The 23,062-nt window shown below is 41.6% G+C and overlaps 1 protein-coding gene across 1 annotated transcript; it reads left to right on the top strand.

Moving 5' to 3' along the window:
* The first annotated feature begins 1,740 nt into the window (after positions 1-1,740).
* On the top strand, positions 1,741-19,011 carry LOC139666982 (uncharacterized). The gene is made up of 12 exons (XM_071546345.1): positions 1,741-1,927; positions 2,603-2,811; positions 4,174-4,299; positions 5,147-5,280; positions 8,587-8,715; positions 10,534-10,781; positions 11,522-11,687; positions 13,430-13,631; positions 13,899-14,032; positions 15,304-15,440; positions 17,533-17,681; positions 18,787-19,011. Exons 1-12 carry the CDS (start codon positions 1,741-1,743, stop codon positions 19,009-19,011), a joined length of 2,046 nt encoding a protein of 681 aa, XP_071402446.1.
* Positions 19,012-23,062: the final 4,051 nt, after the last annotated feature.

Genomic DNA, 23,062 nt, shown 5'->3' on the forward strand with positions numbered 1-23,062 from the left:
AATATCGATATTGAGGTATTTGGTCAAAAATATTGTGATATTTGATTTTGTCCATATCGCCCAGCCCTACTTACAACTGAACATTTAGCCCACTTCATAGAAAATACTGAGATATATATCGTGTATCGCCATTCAGCCTAAAAATACCGAGATATGATTTTTGGTCCATATCGCCCAGCCCTAGTTCACATTGCGGTGATAACGTGATAGACGGCAAAAAATTGTCTAGACGGCTGGATTTTTACGTAAAAAACTTGCCTAGTAGCAGCTTAAACCGGTGGTTCTCAACGTGGGGTCTGGGGACAACCAGGGGTCCTTGAAGGGGTTCCAGGGGGTCTCCAGTAAATTGATGAATTGTTAAACTTCACCGTTATTTCATTTACAAGAAGTTAACACAATTAGAGAATGTAGAAGAATGACTATTTTGATCATAGTTTCTCTGTTATCTCTCTTCCTACAATACAGATAGTCATGGAATTCTGAACATAATCATATCTAACAATGAAAATATTCTCAGATTTGGGTCCGAGAGACAAAACCTTATCAAATGGGGGTCCGTGGCTCTAATGTGGATTCAATTTGGGGTCCTTGATATGAAAAAGGTTAAGAATCACTGGCTTAAACAGCTTTCAACTGCGTCAATATTCATGAGCTAAAGTCCAGCCCCCTGATATTTGTTGCATGTCATTCCCATCTGTCTTAATACTGACTGCTGCAGCCCTCCTCCTCCTCTCCCTAGGGTGCTGGTGGATGTGGAGGTGTTGTCGGGTGCTCTGCAGCTGTCCAGGGCGGTGTTGCAGCGGGACCCCTGTCAGCTGGCCTCCCAGATCGTGGGTCGACTGGGGCAGATCGTTACGGAGGACCGGCCTGTGGCTCCAGGTAGTCTGACACACAATCTCCCATTAAATTTTGGTTGTGAACATTTATGAACAGTATGTGTGTTATTGTTATATCAGTATATGACAGTGTCGTCCACCTCTGATATGATGGAGTTTCTTTCCTGATCCTTCCTATGTAAGCAAGGTTATTATAGTTTTGCGTTTTTCATTAGTTTTTATTTTTATTTCTTTTGTTGACTTTTTGTTTTCACTTTCAGTTTAGTTTTAATTAGTTTTTAAAGCAGGTTTGCTAGTTTAGTTTAGTTTTTATTAGTTTCAGTGTTAGTTTTAGTCTTTTTTTGTAATATGGGGGATTTGTCAGGGGCGAGATTCAAAAAGGTCAAAACAAATTGAAAAAAAAACAAAAAACTGGAAGATAGATTTCATATCCACCCAAAATACTAGGCTGTATGAAATAAATTGACAAAGACGAAAACTAAAGACAGTTTATTTTAGTTAGTTTTGTAAACTTAGTTTCAGTTAGTTATCGTTTTTTTGTAAAGCCTCGTTTTTATTTTATTTCAGTTAACGAAAATGTTTTTCACGCATAGTTTTCGTTATTTCGTTAGTTTTCGTTAACGATAATAACCTTGTATGGAGGCACAACAAACAAATCACACTCCAGAGACTTTCCACAGGGAAAGTAGTCCCTCCTAGTTCAAAACAATCTGGAATAACTTGTAGTGAAACCTGTCTCATCCTGCCTTAAGAAGACACCACCTAGTCATTAGTCTGGGTTTCAGTGGAGAGTTTTAGTGTCCAGTGATGGTCTAAATCTGTTTCAGAGGTTTTTTCCACCCTGACAAGAATACAATTCTGGGGAAATACTGAATCCTTGTCATTTTTGGGGGTATTTACGTGCATGAAAACCATCAGTATTTGTCAGCTTTATCTGCCGGTCTCTAAGCTGTGCTCTCACCCAGGTGACCCGCTGAAGTTCAGCTACCTCCACGCCCTGCTGGCTCAGTGTGCCCAGTCCTCCCTGCCCGTCCTGCTGCCCCTCCTCCACCTGCCTGCTGCCCCCGGGGGGGCTGCAACACACCCTGCTGGCAGGTGACCCATCACACCCTCCACTGCTTTACTGCACAGAGTTAAAGGAATACCCCAAGTTTTTACTAATAAATAATGATAATAAACTTTATTTGTATAGCACCTTTTTATACAAGAAATGCAGCTCAAAGTGCTTTACAACAAAGAAATTACATGCACTTCACATAAAACTTGATAATGATAGTGAAAATAAGATAAAGAGGAGAATAGAATACATAGAATGCATCTTCACATGAAAATAGACATAGAATGAGCATAACACCACTGAATAATAATAGTAAAAATATGAGGAATTTACGGTATCTACTTGTTTAACTGGTGTCTATTAATGCAATTAAAACTGAAGTACTCCACATATGTTACTGTGATTATGCTTACTTTGACTGAGAGTAACTAAACCCCAAACCCAAATCTATGTAAAGCCTGACCTCTAATGGTAAAAAGCATGCTACTGAAATGACCATCTGCTATTGGCTGATCTTTGGTACCAGGTGATGTCACCACCTGTTAGAAGGTGACATCACCTGGCACTTAAGATCAGCCAATAGCAGATGTCAATGTCAATAGCATGCCTTAATTGCATTTTTGATGTGCATGTAAATGTGGCCATCGTCAATATAACCGCTGTATAATGAAACAACCTGATTGGATGACTGAATAAACTGTTTGCCCAGGTCACTCGTCCAATGTGACTGCCCTGGGAGGGGGGCAGAGAGGACCCTTGGGTGTCACCTGTGAAGCGGATGGAAGCCTGAGGTTGTGGGACCTGGAGTCGAGGCGCGTGGTCCGGACCTTGGAGGCGGCGGGGGGCGTGGTGGGAGACTCCCTCACACTCGGTCTGGATGACGGGATGCTCGTTGTCCGCATGGGACAGAGTCTGCAGGTCGGACTTTGATTTCACTTCTTGGTTTAAATGAAAAGGAGGTGTGATTTTTTTTTTTTGCTGCATTCAAGTCCTATGGGAATAACCATTAGAACGACTTTAAAGGTTAATAGCATCGACTCGGATGTGTTCACACGTTCAAATATGTTTGAAGCTGTCAGGATGCAGTGATTGTTTCCTGTAGACTTTGCTTGCTCCTGATTTTTTCTTTTTCTAACTTTCAAACACACTTGCGCTTAGTGATGATACATTTGAATTCATGCATTATCGCAAAACAAACATTGCAATGTCAACCACAAGCCAAAAAACATCCAGCGAGTAGTTGAGTCCTGCCATGGCCTTTTTAAGAGCTGTGACCAAAAAAAACGACACAAATGTGATGAAAATCGTTCATGAATTTAACGCATGACTGCTTCCAAGTTGTAGCATCCCATTCTTCCTCTTCTCACAATATGATGTGAACACAGTATGAACTGCACATATTTCCTTGTTAGTGACATTAGAATTCAGGAAGTCAGATGTCCAGATCCTTCGCCAAACCCTGACCCCCTTCCCACGTAATATTTAACCGTATTTTCTAGTAGGAGGTTTATATCTACCATCTTTCCTATCTTTTTTTTTTACAACTCTTTTTATTGGGGTTTTCAGAGTTAGACACACAGTCGAAAATAGGAAAAAGAATGTTCAATGCAGATATAGAGAAAACATGAAAAATATAAAAAATACAAATAAAGAAAAAACGGATATACATGAGAACAGAGATAAAACAAATCAATTTTTTACAGGTGAGTAATCGTACACATATGAGGAAAAAAAAGTATTGCAAAATACTTTAATTTTTTGCAAATTCAGTTAAAATATAGACAACACGAAAATGTATTAAGACAAGATTAATTAGAAAAAATAAAAAGGAAATAATAGAAGTCAAAGAGGAAAAAAAAAAGGTGGCGAAAAATTTAATTGGATGTCGGATAGGTCAGTTGTGCTTTTGTGACTCGTGTTTAAACTAGGCTAGTTTGTGGGAAGGGTAAGCACATTGTTATTGAAGTGGTCTATAAAGGGTTGCCAGATCTGGTAGAATTTGTCTTCACACCCTCTCAATGAGAATTTAATTTGTTCCAAGTGCAGGTGCTGCATAACATCTTCATAAGGGCAGAGTGGGTTTGGAGCCTTTGTCTTTGCTTCCAGTTTCCATCTTTCCTATCTGACATGAATGCAGCATTTGTTCCCCCTTTGCTTGTCCAACAGTTGGGAAACTTCACTGACGATGCTTATTGGTAGTCATGTGGCTCATATATAATATCAAGAGCAGTCTGCAGAACTCATATCAGAGATGTCCATCTATGAACTCTGTGGTTTCAGGTGAGAGAGGTGGAATCCGGGCGAGTTGTGTATTCAGAAAGCGACTCGGTGGACGTTCCCATCGTAACCACGACCTGTGAAGGACAGCTGCTGGTGGTCTTCTATGATGGAAGTCATCTAGTCAAGGTACTGATAGCTTCCTTACCCACACTATGAAGTGGGGGGGGGGGGGGGGGGGGGGGGGGACTATGGATCGGGCTGTGTCCCTCCATCGGTTGCCTTGTTACTTTATTGTACTCCGGCTCAATAGACTTTCAAACTTTGATTTAGAATAAAACAGATCAACATGGCAGTTTCAAGTAAAATTTTTGTATTTTTATATCAAACATTTTCACTAATTTTTCTCTTTGTTTCTGCTTGAATTCATATATTTTGTCATCGATATACAGTACTTTGCAAAAGTCTTAGGCATATGTCAAAGATAATCCATAAAGCGAAGATGCTTTCAAAAACTAATGAAACGAAAAGTTTCTGAATATCAAAAATTTACAATAAACAGCAGTCTACTGACACACTAATGCAGAAAACAAATAAATAAACATCTAAGACTTCTAAAGAAAGTTATATAAAACTCTAGGGTGCCTAAGACTTTTGTACAGTACTGTATTTCTACTCAACACATTCTAGCAATGTTATAATTGTCAGTTATGTCATGTTTACTACCCCCCCATTTGCTCTGTTCTTATTTATATTCTATGTTCTTTGCTGTATCCTGTTATTTGCTGCTGCCCACGACCCCGTTTCCCCACAGGGATCATTTAAGTTTCATTTCATCTTATCTTAAATTCTAATTCAATCTGCAAAATAAGCATCTGGGATGATCGCTAGCAATGCCAGAGACGTTTAGAAAGGGAACCTGGGTGGAAATAAAAAGCTAGAATTCTCCTTTGTGATGTCATGCTCTTTGAGTCCATAGAAGAAGGCTTTTAAGCTGATGTCTGAACTGAACGTGTGCCCTGAATGTGTTTGTCAGGTTTTCGACTTGGCCTCCTCCTGCTCTCTGCTGTGCTGCGTCAGCATTTCCCTGGAGCGCGAGGCCATCCACAAAGACCGCTCCATCGTCCTGTCCAACAACTCCATCAGAGACTACGTCCTCTTCGCCTACAGGTCAGAGGTCAGGAAGAGGGTTTAACCCGTATGGGCCGACCTCGGCAAAAAAAACTCCCTTTTAACTCTTATTGGAATTGTCGTGGAAATCTGTTGAAACACTGATTAATTAAAGATTAATTAAATTATTATTGAGTCAATAATGAGACATAAACTCACACCCAAAAGCTTACACCAAAATGTCTCAACTAAAAAACAGAATACTTGATCTTATATAGTTTTCTAAGAGACAAAGAAATGATCTGCGGTTGGTCAATGCATATTTTCTTAAATACTTTCAACCAATTGGCACATGAGAGCCATGAGAGAGGGCATCCCCTGATCACGCGTCTACCACATGTGTTTGTCATACATGTAGTCGTGTTACAGGAGACCTTCAAAACAGAGCCTCAACATCTGTTTCCACTTAAATGTCTCTACCGGGGTCTCTTTGTTTCACAGTATAGGTGAAAGGTAAATCAGAACAAAACGGATAAATGATAAAACTAGATATTTGACTTACTTTACTTTCACAGAATCCTAGTGGCACAGCAAGCCTGATTAGCTCCTAGCAGGTCATCGTGACTGTCAACCGATGGGCGATCGCGTTATCGTCACATTTACAATGCATGAGCCACAAGTGTCACTCGGAGTGACCTCGTTCTTAAATAATATCACATATCCCATTGTTAACAAGCTGTGAAATCAGGCCCGCCATAGTATCTAGACAAATTTCACCCCCCGGGGTATGAAAACAGTGCTGAATTATTAAGGCGATCCACTTCTCAGGTGCCTGGCCGGTGTAATGCGGTACGCGGGTGATTTCTCCACTCCTTACCTCCCGTCATATAGATGAACGATCCTGAAGCCGATGCCCCCGGGGGGCGATACCGACAAGATATTAAAAGCGATACATTTTCCAGAGGGGAGTCGATCTTGATTTCATGACCTAATTAAAAGGAGGTGGTGACGTAGCCGCTCTCAGGGTAATTATCGTGGAATCCATCCCCTCGCACCGGAGAGGTGTAGGTATCAAGACAAGCAGCAAATTAGGTCGCTGGTGGTTGTCGGTAATACAAGACGGCGGGGGGGGGGGGGGGGGGGGGGGGGCAGTGTGTTGGCGTCAGCTCATTTACAATTCGCTCAGTTCAAAGTGTTAATTGAAACTGTATTCTCATAATAACGATAAAGCCATCAGTGTTGGATATAAGAAACGCTTCATGGCAAAAGATTTCCAGTTTTGAAATGTTGATGGAAATTAACTCCCTGAATGAACAGACTCTCTGATACAGCCATGATGAATTACAAAGCATCCGATTCTATTAGGGCTGCAACTAAAGATTATTTTCATTGTCGATTGATCTGTCGATTATTTTCTCGATTAATCGATTAGTTGTTTGGTCTATAAAATGTCAGAAAATGGTGAAAAATGTGGATCAGTGTTTCCCAAAGCCCAAGATGACGTCCTCAAATGTCTTGTTTTGTCCACAACCCAGAGATATTCAGTTTACTGTCATAGAGGAGGAAAGAAACCAGAAAATATTCACATTTAAGAAGCTGGAATCAGAGAATTTTGACTTATTTTTCTTAAAACATTACTCAAACCGATTAATCGATTATCAAAATAGTTGGCGATTAATTTAATAGTTGACATATAATCGATTCATCGATTCATCGTTGCAGCTCTAGATTCTATACGTAAGATAACTTTGAAAATGGGGAGAGAGTGACATATTTCTCTGAGAAAAGTACGTTCATAATTCTGCCTGATAAAGATTATTCTCGGCTTCTCCGTTCTCTTCAGTTCACCAGCTCTGGGCAGGTGAGCCAAAAAGTTAATTGGGTTCTGTGACTAAATTGAATCATGCATTGCCTTAACACAGCTCATGCATTGTCTGAGGAGAAATAGCCTGCAGCAAAAAAAAATCTATAAAAACCAAATAAAAGCTGAGCGAGCAGCAGCAGTCTTTGAAGCAGCTCGTCTCTGGCGGGCTTTATAAGTTCACAAGGACGCCTGATGTGGAGCGATGCCTGGCTGGGCAGCCAAGACCGCGTTAATGGAGATTTAATAAGGCTGGGCTTATAGACTGGGAGGTTCACTAATGGGGCTTTAATAGACCCCAGGGTTTCTCTTCCTCTCATTATGCTCTATGTCTTGTTCTTTGTTCTTTGTTGCTCTTTGCTGCTTTTCACAGCCTGCTTTACGCCTTTTTTTGTCCCCCGAATGATGAAATCGGTGTGTGTGTGTGTGTGTGTGTGTGTGGGGGGGGGGGGGGGGGGGATTTCTCATCTTCTCTCTATTCTCTTACCTCAGAAGACAAACTAATGGAATTCGATAAGATTTGGGACCCTTTTACCTGCTTTCTTGATAAGATATATGAGGGATGAGTTGGATACTACCCTGAGCAGCTGTGGGGTGGGGTGGGGTGGGGTGGGGTGGGGTGGGTATTCCATACTTCTTGTCATGTTTTGATTGTATGCTTATTCCTTTAATTTTTCTTGATCATATCTTCTTTCTGTCCAATGTGATTAATGTTAATATTTGTAAAAACTGAGCTTTCTTATGACACACGTACATTTTCTGTATGTGAATGCTCTTGAATAAAAACACTTTTGACATATTCTCTTACCTCTCTACTCAATTCAATTCAATTCAATTCAATTCAAATCAGCTTTATTGGCATTAAATGTAATGTAAATGTAAATGTAATGTAATGTAATGTAAACCTTTATTTATACAGGGAGGGCCATTGAGAGCAAGCTCTCTTTTTCAAGGACGCCCTGATTACAGCACAAGATAAAAACACATTACAAACATTACAGTACAAAAAACAAAAAATACAAAAAAACTGAAAAAACATATAAAACAATATAAAATCACATGAAATTCCCAGGTTCAAATAACAACAAGACTATGAGAAGCACGTGCAATCTCCACATAATGCATCCTCGAAACAAATCGGTCCAGTTTAAGAGAGTCCTGCAGCATATTCCATCTATCAGGAGCGTAAAAACTGAAATACAACAGTATCTGTTGCCAAAGCAAAACAGTGATAATTAAGAAAAAGTAGCAATAATAACAACAAAGATAATTGAACAATAGAAAGTTGCGATTATTCAATCACACACAAAGGAAAAAATTGAAAATATTTAGGTCAGTTCTCCTGTCTCAGGTTTTCACAGCTAGAGGCACACTCACATTTTTCTCCAAGGATATAAAGGAGTTTTTTTGTCAGGAGGAAGTTTTTTCGAAATTACAAATTTTCATACCTGGCGCAGTTCAGAAGGAAGTACTCTTTCTCTCTCTGTGTCTCTCTAATGTTTCAGGTCAGGCGGTCAGGCGGCGGTGTTCAGTGCCAGAGGCGGCGCTGTGCTGTCCGTCCTGTCGGCCCGGCACGGCGCCGCCTCCATCCAGGCCGTGGAGATGACCTCAGAGTACCTGCTGCTCTTCTGCAGGTACATTACCAAGGGATGCACTGCGAGGGCAAACCCGCCTGGAGCGTACCCGCCTTTTTTATTTGCCTGACTAGAGTTCACCCGCCTTTCCAGCCTGACATACTGTAAATCTTGTCTAGTAGGGTTAGACGGAGATGGGTTCCTGAAGGCTGGTGTATCAGTATCTCTAAATTTGACAGTTTTCATGCCAAGTATTCAGTGTTTTCCCCCAGAATTATTTTCTTGTCAGGGAAGAAAAGCCTCTGAAACAGTATTTACGCCATCATGGGACACTAAAACTCTCCACTGATCAAATTCTTTTAGGTGGGTTAGCAGCTCCTTAAGGCAGGGTGAGCCAGGTTTCATCACAGGTTTTACAGACTAACTCCCCTTTTACTCTTTTACTATTATCAACAACTAAACTAAATCAAAACTAAAACTCCCTAGGTTATAATTTGATCAAATTTTAATCTAATGTGGGTCTATTTGGGGGTCTGGGACATGAAACAGTAGAGAACCCTTGAACTATATATTCTGCAGTCTTCTGCTGGTGCAGTACCATGAGACTTGGATATGCTGAATAGTGACTACAGGAACTAATAACATATCTGTGAACCATAATACCTACCTCAAAGTCACTTGAGTCATGTTATAGCCGTCTGGTAGTGGGCATTAAAGGGGAACGCCACTGAATTTCACAGTATTCATATGTTTTTCATTCCCATGCCCTAGGAAATGAAATGCAGTAGAAAAGATAGGGAACTGTGTCAATATCTTTTTAAGCTGACTTGATGTAAAAGTTCAGACAAAATTCTTCTGACTCCTCAATGTCAGTCTCCCTGTCCAAGTCAACAAAGCAGATTCCAGCTGTAAAATGGCATTACATCACAGATAATAGTTTTGGTTTTCTTATACTGAATAAGAATAGCATACAGTATGCAGATTGATAAATTTAGCGTTGTTAGACACATATCAGGGCCACAGACTCCCATTTGATCAGATTTTGTCCCAGGTACCCATATAGGAAAACTGCTAGTGTTGTTGATTTAGTATTGTAGAATTGTACACACTGTATGTTAGGAGGTAATAGTGGTACTATTCCTCATTTTTTTATTCCTCATTTTTTTCCCTCATTTTGCTGGGGAATGCCCTCAAGGACCCCTGGTGGTCCCCGGACCCCACGTTGAGAAGCCCTGGTTTAGAGGTTCTCAAGGCACCGGGGACCACCAGGGGTCCTTGAGGGGGTTCCAGGGGGTCCCCAGCAAATTGATATTGTTGTTATTGTTAAACAATAACAATTATGTTAAATTTCACCAATTGTTAAACTTCACAATTATTATTATTATTACTTTTATTTTTATTATTCGATAAAAAAATAACAGTACAACACAAAATAGAAACATAACTACATGGCAACTGTCGAATAAAATATAGTAAGATGATAGAATAGAAATCACAGCCCAATTATGAACAAAAAAACCCCCAAACTTCAACTTCTTAAACATCACCATTTTTTCCATTTACAAGAAGTTAACACAACTAGAGAATGTAGAAGAATGTAAAACACTGTTTTGATCATAGTTTCTCTGTTATCTCTCTACCTACAATACAGATAGTCATGGAATTCTGGACAAAAATCATATCCAACAATACAAATATTCTCAGATTGGGGTCCGAGAGACAAAATCTCATCAAATAGGGGTCCGTGGCCCTAATGTGGACTAAATTAGGGATCCTCGATATGAAAAAGGTTGAGAACCACTGCTCTAAACTACACCTGGTTGTAGCGAAACATTCTCTTCTTCTCTCCAGCCACTTTTGCGTTCTGTCTCATGTCAGATACCCGTACAAGAGGGACAGTGACATCATCCACATCGAGCTGTTCAGCACCGCCTCCTTCCTGTACCTGCGGTCCATCCTGGGCTGCAGCCAGGACCACGTTTCCCAGGTGGCCGTCAACCGGGCGGGGACTCACGCCGTGGCCTTCTGCCCCTCCCGGCGCACCGGCCTCACCGAGGTGGTGACCTGGAACCTGGAGACCGAGGACCACAAGCACATCGCTCGCTTCCCCGCAATACTGACCGCAGGTTTGTTTTGAAGGGGTTCTCAGATGAAGAATAGTTTAATGTCTATATGTGTATAATTTAATTATGGAGGGATGGAGGTCCTGCCACATTTCTTCCACTTCTTCATTATGGTCTTCACTGTGCTTCTGGAAATATTTAAAGAATCGCTAAACCCCGAACCTAAATCTGTGTAAAGCCTGACATCTAATGGTAAAAAGCATGCTGCTGAAATTCCCATCTGCTATTGGCTGATCTTTGGTGCCAGGTGATGTCATCTATAGAGTACAACACCAAAGCACAACAACGATTCAACCGTTTTATCCAGTGCATGAAAGCTTTTACATTTGATGTTCTAAACGTTCTAAAAAATGTTCTAAATGTTCTAAAAATCCTCCGCTGCACAGCAAGTGATGCGTTTTTACATTTCCGTTTTGTTTGGAATAAATAGAAGAAGAACGACCACCCACACTGTTTGATTGACAGGTGATCTCTGGGAAGTGCAGTGCAGAAACACCACAGCGATGAGCGCTGAGCAACAAAGATGGAGACAAAATTAAAAAAACATTTTGCGGATTACCACTTAAATACTTTGTTAGAAATTAGTAGCTTTTTGTTTAAATTGAAAAAAACTCTTTGGGGGCATTGAAACAGTGAGCGGACATTCCTCTTTTGCTGTTTTTGTCCAGCTCCTGTGATGTGAGTAAAACTTTTCTCATTTTCCTTAATCACAGTAAGTGTACAATGCTCTCCTCTGCCCGCAGGCCTTTGTTTTGACCTGCGGTTCTGCCTGGGGATCTGCAGTGGAGAGAAGTACCTCCGGCTGTGGGACCTGAGGTCGAGGATCAACGACCAGACTCTGACCTACAACGTCCACAAGCCGAGGAGCGACGGCACGGCGGAGGTCGTCCCTGTGGGGAAAAGCCCGAGGTAGGTACTGACAGGTGGTGCTTTCATCTCCTGCCACTGGCAATTTGTGATCCAACATGCATGTTGATGGCTTCCATCTATCTGTGATGTATTTTGGAATAGTCTGAAGTAGGGTGAGAACGATCTATTGGATGTATTAACAATCAGGGGCCGGATTCACCAATGTGTTCTAAAGATAGATCTTAAGAAGTGACATGAGAGGAGATTTTAGGAATTTCTTAAGAAGGCTCTTAAGTGCAATTCCTCAATATTTCCTTAGTAACAGTCTCATTTCTTATGCATTTCTTTAATTTTCCTACTTAAGAACTTCTCAAAATAGGGCCTGAATTAATTCTGGTTAATAAAGTTTAGGCTTACTACCATTGAGGCTAGGAGACAAGGCTAGGAGGCTAGGAGACAAGGCTAGGAGGCAACCCAAAGTGCTTCCATCTACAAAGAGAGCAAAAGAGCAAAGATTTAAACATTGGTTGCTGTTGGTAACTGTAAAATTTGCAGCTTATTTTCAGCAGACATGAGACAGAGGCCTACCTGGCCCTACACCAACTAAAGCTTTACAATAAATGTTCATCTTAATGTTAGGTGTAGGGGAACCTATGAAGACTTTGAACTATAACCTACTTGTCTAAAATGTGTTTAAATATATGATATTAGAGGCTTACCTTTTCACTGTAGGAGTTTTAAGACAGGTGAAGGGCCGTCTTAAAGTTAAGAAAAAAATCAAGAACAAATTTGAGAACTTTAATTTCAAGAATACCATTTATTCCTAAGTTTTTTCTTAGAAAGAAGCATAAGAAGAAAGTTAAGAAAATATATAAGAACTGTTTTTGAGAATAGCATTTTTTCCTATTTTTTTTTTTCTTAAGACTAAAGTTAAGAAAAAAATGGCACTTGAGAAGATTTTTTTTCTTAAGAGGGTTTTGTGAATCCGGCCCCAGAACCGGTCCAGTCAGTGTCGTCCACCTCTGATATGATGGATATCAGAGCTGATATGATGCAGTTTGATTGATTACATATTTATTATAGAATTGATCAATACTACACTGGTTGTCTATGGGAAGAACTTTGCTTGAATTGCTTGAACATGCATGAGTGTGTTTCATTATTATTAGAAGTAGTAGTGGTATTTGTATTATAATTGTTATTATGTGTTTCAGTGGAGAGTTTTAGTGTCCCATGATGGTAGAAAGGCTGTTTCAGAGAATCTCTTTGAATTTGTTTTGGCAGGACAATAGTCAAATGTAGAGATATTGATTATAAACACAAAACATCAGTTCTTGTCATTGTAAGTAGCCTTCAAAAACCCATACTGGTCGAACCCTAGAGCAGTGGTTCTCAACATGGGGTCCGTGGACCACCAGTGGTCCTTGAGGGGGTTCCAGGGGGTCCAAAGCAAATTGATGAATTGTTAAGTTGTTAAGTTAACACAATTAGAGAATGTAGAAGAATGACTGTTTTGTTTCAGTGTTATCTCTCTACCTACAATACAGATAGTCATGGAATTCTGGACAAAATCATATCTGACAATAAAAATATTCTCAGATTTGGGTCTGAGAGACAAAATCTCAATGGGGGACTGTCTAAATGGGGGTCCGTGGCTCTAATGTGGACTAAATCAGGGGTCCTTGATATGAAAAAGGTTGAGAATCACTACCCTAGAGGGTTTGAAGGACCATCTTCCACACGCCACACTTGTATCCCGGCACTGTGTTCATGTGAAGGAGTCTGCCTCCCTCTGCTGGCAGGTACGCGGTGTGCCGCTCCCTCAGACCGGGGACGGTCCACGTGTGGAACCTGGCCAGACGGCGCTTCGTAGGCCGGGCCGTCCGGGTGGAGCACGGCCTCTACGGCGGCACCGATGTGGCGCTGGCCCATGACCTCAAAATGTACATCCTGACAGACAGGGGCACGACCAACGCCACCGACACCCCTTCACCTAGATTCCAGGTCAGGCACTCCATGGGAACAAATGGGAAATAAGAGACATGAGAGAATTTTGATGGTTGCCAAAAAAGTTGCTTAACTTGTACATTTTAAGATCAAATCTGTGCATACCCATGGTTCTTGCATGAGGCCCAATGTCTTGCTCTAAGACATTTTAACAGGATGCATGACTGATGACTGTATTGGTAGTTGGTACCTCTTCCAACTTTTTAGATATTTTAGATATTCCACCCTTATAGTAACGTATGAGTTCTGTGCCTGGCCTCCTAGACTCTTCTGGTGTATGATTTGATTAAGCGGAGCTACATGAGGAGGCAGACTGGGCTCTACATCGTTCCCTGTCCTCAACATGAGTACAGGCTTCTGGAAGACGGAGAGACTCTCCTGGGCCTGTCAGAGACCAGGTGAGAGCAGGAGTAATACTGGTAACACTTTTGAGATGTGGGGATGATCACGGCACACTTATTCATTTCTTATGGGACTGTCCCAAAGTACAGACCTTATGGTGTGCTATTCATGAAAATATAAGGCAGATCATAGGCCAAGATATTCCTTACACACCTAGTCTATATGTTCTGGGGGATCCGTCGCCGCTAAGCAACCTCCCTACGCCTCTAGTGGACTGGATTCACACAGCAATTATGTTGGGTAGGAAGATCATTGTTAAAGAGTGGAAATCTGTTGATTTACCTCCAGCACATGTATGGTTCTCTCAGCTTGGAATTGTAGCAGCTTATGAGAAATTGTCTTTTAGGATTAATAATCAGGTAGATAGATATAGTCTGAAATGGAACAGATACCTTAGTCACATTAAAGGCCCTTGAAATCTCTCACAATCAGGTAACAGCCCCTTTATTTGAAATTTATTTGTTTTTCCTAACACATTAAATATGCTGGACTGATGCTCATATTCAGCTATTTCTTCATGTGTTCTTAACTGGTATGAACACCAGAGAAGAAGAAGAGCACAGACAAGTCCATCATGCTTAGCTAAAGTTACAGAGAGTTACAGAGAGTAATTGGGAAAGTGAAGCTAAATGAACCAAATGCAACAAACTTTTCCACTATGATTTGGACCAAACAAACAAACTGTAGGCGTGATCGCACCCTAAGGTGCCGGGGATTCTGCTCTCCAGATGGAGGCTTGAGTTCTGACATGCAGTTTTGATGCTTGTTTAGTTTGCAGTTTCTCTATGATTCCAGAGTGTTTTGACACCCTGTACACACCATATGGCCTTTTATTAAAAATCAGATCCGGTCCAGTCAGTGTCATACACCTCTGATATGATGGATATGATGCAGTTTGATTGATTACATATTTATTGTAGAATTGGTCAATACTACAATTGTTGTCTATGGGAAGCCCTTAACCTGGATTCACCTGAGTAAGCATGAATATGTATTCTAACAATTTTTCTGGGTTTCAATGGAGAGTTGTAGCGTCCTATAGTTTAAATGTTTCAGAGCCTGACAAGAATACAATTCTTGAGGAAACACTGAATGCTTTTAAACATTTCTTGGCATTAAAATGCTCAAATTCAAAAATATTGAGTATTGGCACACAATATCAAGGTTTGTGCCAAAAGCTTTAATCCAGAAATATCAGTACTGGCCTTCAGAAAACCCATCTCAGTCGAACCCCAGCTGAAATCCTGTCTGTTGGATGTTGTTGCAGAGATCATCTGATCCTATGGGATCTGGAGTCTGGCTACATTAAAGACCGGATCAAGCCGTCACACAGAGAGTCCCTCCTGTCCAGCAGCACCGTCCGAGACCAGAAGCCTCTCATCACACCGACCAGAGAGACAACAAGTCAGCTGGCTGCTCCTCCTTATCTAGAAAAACTGCTGAACAAGTCATTATTAGCATTTCCATGTTCTGTAATCGCCCCGCTATCGAGCTCACATTTACATTTACATTTACATTTACATTTACATTTACATTTACATTTACATTTACATGACATTACATTTACATTGTAAGCGTTTAGCCGACGCTCTTATCCAGTGTAACTTAGTACAACAGTAGACTAAGCTTCCCAGATCACCAGCAGTACAAGAAACCAAATATCAGGATTGCAAAGTTCAAGGGCCTTTGATAATAAAGCAATCTTATAAGAGTGAGTGCTAGGAAAAGAAATTGAAAAGAGCTAAGGAGAGGGATAGAACAGATTTTTTGAAGAGCAGGTTACAGTAAAGATGCAATTTCATTCAGTGAGGTACTTGGTTACACTGACACCATGTGGTTGGAATCATATTTAAAGGGGCATTAAGTAATACATGACTTCTATCGACCTCTATTGGCGAACCATAGGAATTGCAACAACATGTACAGGAGGAGTAAACTAGCTAATTAGAGCAGAGATCCAACACAAAAGTCCAGTGAAGATGTAATATGTCACCGAGCTAAATACTGGAATAATAATTTTGCTTTGTCATTTGCTTTTTTGGCTTGAGAACGAGGCTTTTTAGCCTTCGTAGCTGAAATGTGAGGCGATGCCACTCGCTCACTTGTCTTGAAACTCTAACAGCTTGTATTGGGAGTTTTTGTTCCAAAGCAGAGTACAGGTCAGCAAGTGAGTTTTGAAAGCCAGAAATGTACTGTATATATCCCACTACTATAACCGGAGAGCAGTTTGTGTGTTTGTGTGTCCCACCATGGAGGAGAGGAGAGGAGAGGAGAGGAGAGGAGAGGAGACAAGGAGAGGAGGAGACAAGGAGAGGAGAGGGGAGATGAGAGGAGGAGAGGAGATAAGGAGAGGAGAGAGGAGAGGAGAGGAGACAAGGAGAGGAGGAGACAAGGACAGGAGAGGAGGGGAGACAAGGAGAGGAGAGGAGAGAGGACAGGATGAGAGAGGAGAGGAGACGGGAGAGGAGACAAGGAGAGGAGAGGAGACAAGGACAGGAGAGGAGAGGGGAGATGAGAGGAGGAGAGGAGACAAGGAGAGGAGGAGAGGAGACAAGGAGACGAGAGGGGAGAGGAGAGGAGGAGAAGAGAGGGGAGAGGAGAGGAGACAAGGAGAGGAGGAGAGGAGACAAGGAGAGGAGGAAAGGAGAGGAGGAGAGGAGACAAGGAGAGGAGGAGACAAGGACAGGAGAGGAGGGGAGACAAGGAGAGGAGACAAGGAGAGGATGAGAGAAGAGAGGAGAGGAGACAAGGAGAGGAGACGGGAGAGGAGACGAGGAGAGGAGACAAGGACAGGAGAGGAGAGGAGAGGAGATGAGAGGAGGAGAGGAGAAAAGGAGAGGAGGAGAAGAGGGGAGAGGAGAGAGGAGAGGAGGAGAGGAGACAAGGAGAGGAGAGGAGACAAGGAGAGGAGAGGAGGAGGTTATAAATTCTAGTATATATATTATTGTCATTTTGTGTTAAACCCTAACCCAAATGTTACTTAATATATAAAATCAATAATAAATCAAATCTACCTAATGCCTCTTTGACTCTTACCTTAACTTTAATCTAATCGTGAATCTAATCCCAAATCCTAACCATAAACTAGCTCCTTAAAGAGGTGAAGAGTGGAAAAATGTCCTCATCCTTCTGTCCTTATGAGGACATTTGGTTCTCATAAGGAACACCACACACACACACACACACACACACACACACACACACACACACACACATACACATACTACTTCTGTACCCTTAAAAGTTTAGGTTCAGACTCCAGGTACTTTAGCATCTACTATCAACTCTCACATATATATTATAGTCATTTTGTGCTATGGGGCAGTAGAAACCTTACTTAATACACCTTTAAATAATCAAGGAAACTAAACAATTGTTATATGTTTTATGTTGTCTTATTTCAACACAGTTACACCCTTCACTGTTACTGTATAAAGTTTTTGCCAAATCAATTAAGTATCAAGTATTAATGATTTTTTTCCCTGCCTGACCACAGTGATGCCCTGGGACATCCGGACAGAGAGCCACTCCGCCAAGAGGAGGAGGCTGGAGAGGGAGGCGCAGAGGGAGGAAGAGGAGCAGAGGAGGCTGGACAGAGAGAAATACAACGCCATAGACCAGTACCTGCTTAGTGGAGATGAGAAGGTACAAGGCAAAACACCCACAAACAGCACTAGTTCAGTATATTGAATACAAGCAGGGATGTAGTGCAGGGTAAACTCACTTTACCCACATTTTTATTAGCAGAACAGAGTTTACCACCTTTTTAGGGTGATAGAAATCTTCACTGTACATCCTAGTAAGCAGAGTCAAACTGATACTGTAAGTTAAATGAGGATAGGGTCTTTTAAGAGAAATAGAAACAAATGAATGCCTAACTAAAGTCCACAAGTAGGGAAAAAAAAACTAAAAAGCAGAAAGGTAGAAAGCAATCAACAGGTACCTTTCGGAATGGGTATGACAAGAATGTGTTAAAAATCAAAGAATCTGTTGTGAACAAAGGTGAAAAGCCATTATTTCACATTGACAATTTGACTGGTTATGGAAAATCCTCCCTTTTATTAATGAAATTGAATTTGAATGACGGCCTAAATAATGAATTTTCTGAAAATATAATTGATTTTTGGTTGTAGCCTATTGCAAGCTGGAAAATACATTCTGCTATATATTCCTATGAAATGACCCATCTGTGAAATTCCCTGATATTCCCTGACTTCCCCAGAGAATTGATCAAATTCCCTGACTATCTCTGTCTGGAACAGTGGTTCTCAACGTGGGGTCCGGGGACCACCAGGGGTCCTTGAGGGCATTCCAGGGGCTCCCCAGCAAATTGATGAATTGTTAAACTTCATTATTTTGTCATTTTAGAATGACTATTTTGATCATAGTTTCTCTGTTATCTCTCTACCTACAATACAGAAGTCATGGAATTCTGGACAAAATCATATCTGACAATAAAAATATTCTCAGATTTGGGTCCGAGAGACAAAATCTCATCAATTGGGGGTCTGTGGCTCTAATGTGGACTAAATTAGGAGTCCTTGATATGAAAAAGGTTGAGAACCACTGGTCTAGAATACACCTCTCAAAAGTCCATGACATTCCAGGAATTCCTGGACCAGTGGAAACCCTGAAGAGAGTGCATTACTCCAATTTCTAGATCTATCATTCTCTCAGTTGCATTGGATGTTGTTGTTTTTTTGTCCACACTGATTCTCTCTTTGTTTTCCCCCACCTTTTTATTTTTTAGGTGGTAGTGTGCTCCTATTTTGCGCGCCACCTCAACGTCTTCAGCGTGGCGTCCCAGGAACATCTGCACACCCTGGAGGATAAAATGTCCCTGCTGAGCCTCCATACCGCGGCACTTACCCACACCGGCAGTCACCTCGTGCTGGCCAACTACAGCCAAGCCCAGCGCGTCCCCTACATCACCGTCTGGGACCTGCAGAAAGGCACGGTGGGTCTAAACCAGTGATTCTCAACCTTTTTTCATATCAAGGACCCTAATTTAGTCCACGTTAGAGCCACGGACCCCCAGAGATTTTGTCTCTCGGACCCAAATCTGAGAATATTTTTATTGTCAGATATGATTTTGTCCAGAACTCCACGACTATCTTTATTGTAGGTAGAGAGATGACAGAGAAACTATGATCAAAACAGTCATTCTTCTACATTCTTTGATTGTGGTAACTTGAGTTGAACAATTCACCAATTTGCTGGGGACCCCCTGGAACCCCCTCAAGGACCCCTGGTGGTCCCCGGGCCCCACGTTGAGAACCACTGGTCTAAAGCACTTTGCAACTCAGTTTTAATAAGGGCTACATAAATGTTTAATTAAAGGTATTACAATTTTCTATCAAAATACTTCTCATTGCGTTATAACATTTTGGTATGGACTGTTTAACTGGTTTTACAAATTTAACTGTGGTGCTAAGTATTTATGATATTTCAATGGAGATCTCCAATGAAATTTGATTCATGAGATTTGATAATGACAGAGGAGGAGTTCATACTGATACATAAGATGGATGACCAATATTTTTTAAACCCAAAGTTTATGATAGCCTATTCAATATTTTTTTTATTTGATCATTTCCATGACAAAACATCTCCCCAAAAATGTCCCTAGAATTGTATTCTTGTCAGGGTGGAAAAGCCTCTGAAACAGACCATCATAGGACACTAAAACTCTCCATTGAAAGCCATACATTAAATTCTTTTAGGTGGATCAGCAGCTCCTTAAGGCAGGGTGAGGCAGGTTTCATCACAGGTTTCACAGACTGCTGAGTAAAATCCTCCCAACACCACACTGAAATGATTTATCTGATCTGATCTGAATATGTGTTTCTCATACTGACCCGAGGCTGTGTGTTTTGTCCCAATGCTCCTAGGTGAGGAAAAGGCTGAGGAATGAGCCTGGGGTCTGCTGCTTGGCGATCACAGACGGGGCCAGCAGAGTGGTGTTTGGGGTCACAGGGAGCAACAAGTAAAAGTTTTCAGCTTTCTTATTGACTAGAGAGATGAATTAATTCCGGTCTTTTCTGCTGTCGAATAGAGGGAGTAGAAAAAGAGACACCTGAAAAAGATAGATATGATGTGGCTGTAGGTCAGTTCAGTTGTAAGTAAAAGTGAATAGTGTGATAAAGTGGATTTGTTTCCAAATGTAGGTTACAGTAAACTGTCTTGTCTTTAATCCTAGTCTCTACTCCTATGTTCCCAGGGTCCTATGTTCCCCAGTTCTGCATATGTGGTCTCTCAGGGTCCTATGTTCCCAAGGTCCTATGTTCCCCAGTTCTACATATGTGCTCTCTCAGGGTCCTATGTTCCCAGGGTCCTATGTTCCCCAGTTCTACATATGTGCTCTCTCAGGGTCCTATGTTCCCAAGGTCCTATGTTCCCCAGTTCTGCATATGTGGTCTCTCAGGGTCCTATGTTCCCAAGGTCCTATGTTCCCCAGTTCTACATATGTGCTCTCTCAGGGTCCTATGTTCCCAGGGTCCTATGTTCCCCAGTTCTACATATGTGCTCTCTCAGGGTCCTATGTTCCCAAGGTCCTATGTTCCCCAGTTCTACATATGTGGTCTCCCAGGGTCCTATGTTCCCAGGGTCCTATGTTCCCAAGGTCCTATGTTCCCCAGCTCTATATAGCACATAATGGGAACCTGAAAAATATGTTCCCCCAAGAGTTTGAGTCAAGTTTGAGTAAAATTTTATCCACAGAACCACCCAGACTCTTTAATATTCTCTGCCAGGTCAGATTTGACCTGGAACACCACAGATGCGAACACCATAGAGACCTTCAAAATCAAATAAAATGATAACCATTGGTTTTGTTGTGTTTATATAGCTGTTTGAAGCATTGTTCCAGTAAAAAAAACTGGATAATATTTATGAAATATTTAAACTTGAAACAGGTCAAATTTGACCTGAACACAATAGGAGGGTTAATTTGTGTTAACAGAATATTGAACTGGGGAACATAGGACTCTGGGAACATAGGACCCTGGGAACATAGGACCTTGGGAACTTAGGACCCTGGGAACATAGGACCCTGGGAACTTAGGACCGTGGGAACATAGATACACTCCCCTTGAGAAGAGTCAGCTCAGTTAACCTGAACAAACTGTTAGCTAGCTGACTAGCCAGCAGGCTCATTTAGCAAACAAACCAATATTTATGCTAATATGCGACTATTAGGCACTTCTGACGCTAACGTTCGGCTTCTTTTAGATACATTAGCTAGTGTGCAAATCAGATGTGTTTACAAGACTGTGTTGGTTAGCTCACCAGATGCTATGGTTAGCTAGCTAACAAGCTGACATAAACACAAAATGTATCAGTATCAGTGCCAAAGTGATCAGCTCCAAGTCAAAAACAGCACAGCAGTTAACCATGTCTTTTCTCTTCTATTGAGGCGGCCAAGTTGTACATTTAGAAACACAAGCAGCTGTTAGAGCTTAGACCTCCAATATGGCCGCCAGAGGGTGTGTTACATCACCCGAAAGCCCTCTATACCAAGTTTCAAAAGTTGAGCATGAATTGGCTCTTCTTCTTACAGTTATATTAATTTGTACTGTCCATCTTCCCTCTGACAGACTGAAGGTCTGGGACCCCTTCAAAAGAAACCATAAGAGCATCTCCGGCTATGGGAACCTCAGAATAGGAGTATCCAGTAAAGTGTACATGACCGAGGGAGGAGCCAAAGCCATTCTGCTGTCGGGTAGGAAACAGAGTTATAATTAAAGCTCCTATAAAGGAATGGAAAGAATTGTGGTTTGACAAGAGTGAAGTGTGTGTTTGTCATCACACTCAGGTGCTAAAAACCTACTGTGTGTGTGTGTGTGTGTGTGTGTTTTCTTCTCAGGAAGTGTTTGCATAGAGGTGTCACTTTACCGCTTGTTTGTGTGTGTGTGTGTGTGTGTGTGTGTGTGTGTTTTCACACTTTGAAATGAGTGTCATGTATTCATGATGCAGTTCCAGGCGCATTAGAGTCGAACCGATATGGGTTTTGATATCTATTACCTTTTATTTTAACTGTTTTTATTTGGATTTTCAATAATAGAGGATGGTGGTCACAATATACACAATAAAGACATAGTGGCATGACCTTCACATATGACCATACGACCAAAACATACTCCATAACATCTACAGAAAACAGATAATGAATAACACAGGCAATAATAGATATTCATTACCTTTTAAATCTTACCACATTCATTTTTCAGGGTGGAAAAGCCTCTGAAACAGCATTTAGACCATCATGGGACACTAAAACTCACTCTCTCTCTCTAATAGAAACATATTAGTGCATACTTGTGTGTTATCTGATCCACACAGCAGAATCTCTCCCATGTTTTGTTTTTTTTTCTGTGGACTTTGATCATCCAGGACAGTTGAGCCTCTGGGACCTGGAGGCGTGCAGCGTCCTGTCCGTGCTCTCCCTGGACGCCCGGGTCCAGTGTGTGACGCCTCTGGAGGGGCGGGGGGTCTCCGTGCTGCTGGGCCTCAGCCACAGCCCCGCTCTCATCACCGTCCGGCCCGCGTCCCAGACCCTCGCCGCGACCCCGCACGTCTCCACGGGGGAAGACCTGTTCGGGGAGTCCAGCAGCAGCGAGGAAGAGGACTCATAGGGTGTGCTTGATTAAAGCAGTGATTCTCAACCTTTTTCATATCAAGGACCCCAAATGTAGTCCACATTAGAGCCACAGACCCCCATTTGATGACATTTTGTCTCTCGGACCCAAATCTGAGAATATTTTTACTGTTAGATATGATTTTGTCCAGAATCCCATGACTATCTGTATTGTAGGTAGAGAGATAACAGAGAAACTATGATCAAAACAGTCATTCTTCTACATTCTCTAATTGTTAACTTCTTGTAAATGAAATAATGCTTAAGTTTAACAATTCATCAATTTGCTGGGGACCCCCTGGAACCACTTCAAGGACCCCTGGTGGTCCCCGGACCCCACGTTGAGAACCACTGGATTAAAGGACAAATCCACCCTCATTTACTCTACTGT

The sequence above is a fragment of the Centroberyx affinis genome, unplaced genomic scaffold, assembly GCF_046629955.1.
Source record: "Centroberyx affinis isolate AG114_WGS23_722 - 3 ecotype Tasmania unplaced genomic scaffold, CSIRO-AGI_Caff_v1 ptg005233l_1, whole genome shotgun sequence".
NCBI classification, from domain to species: Eukaryota; Metazoa; Chordata; class Actinopteri; order Beryciformes; family Berycidae; genus Centroberyx; species Centroberyx affinis.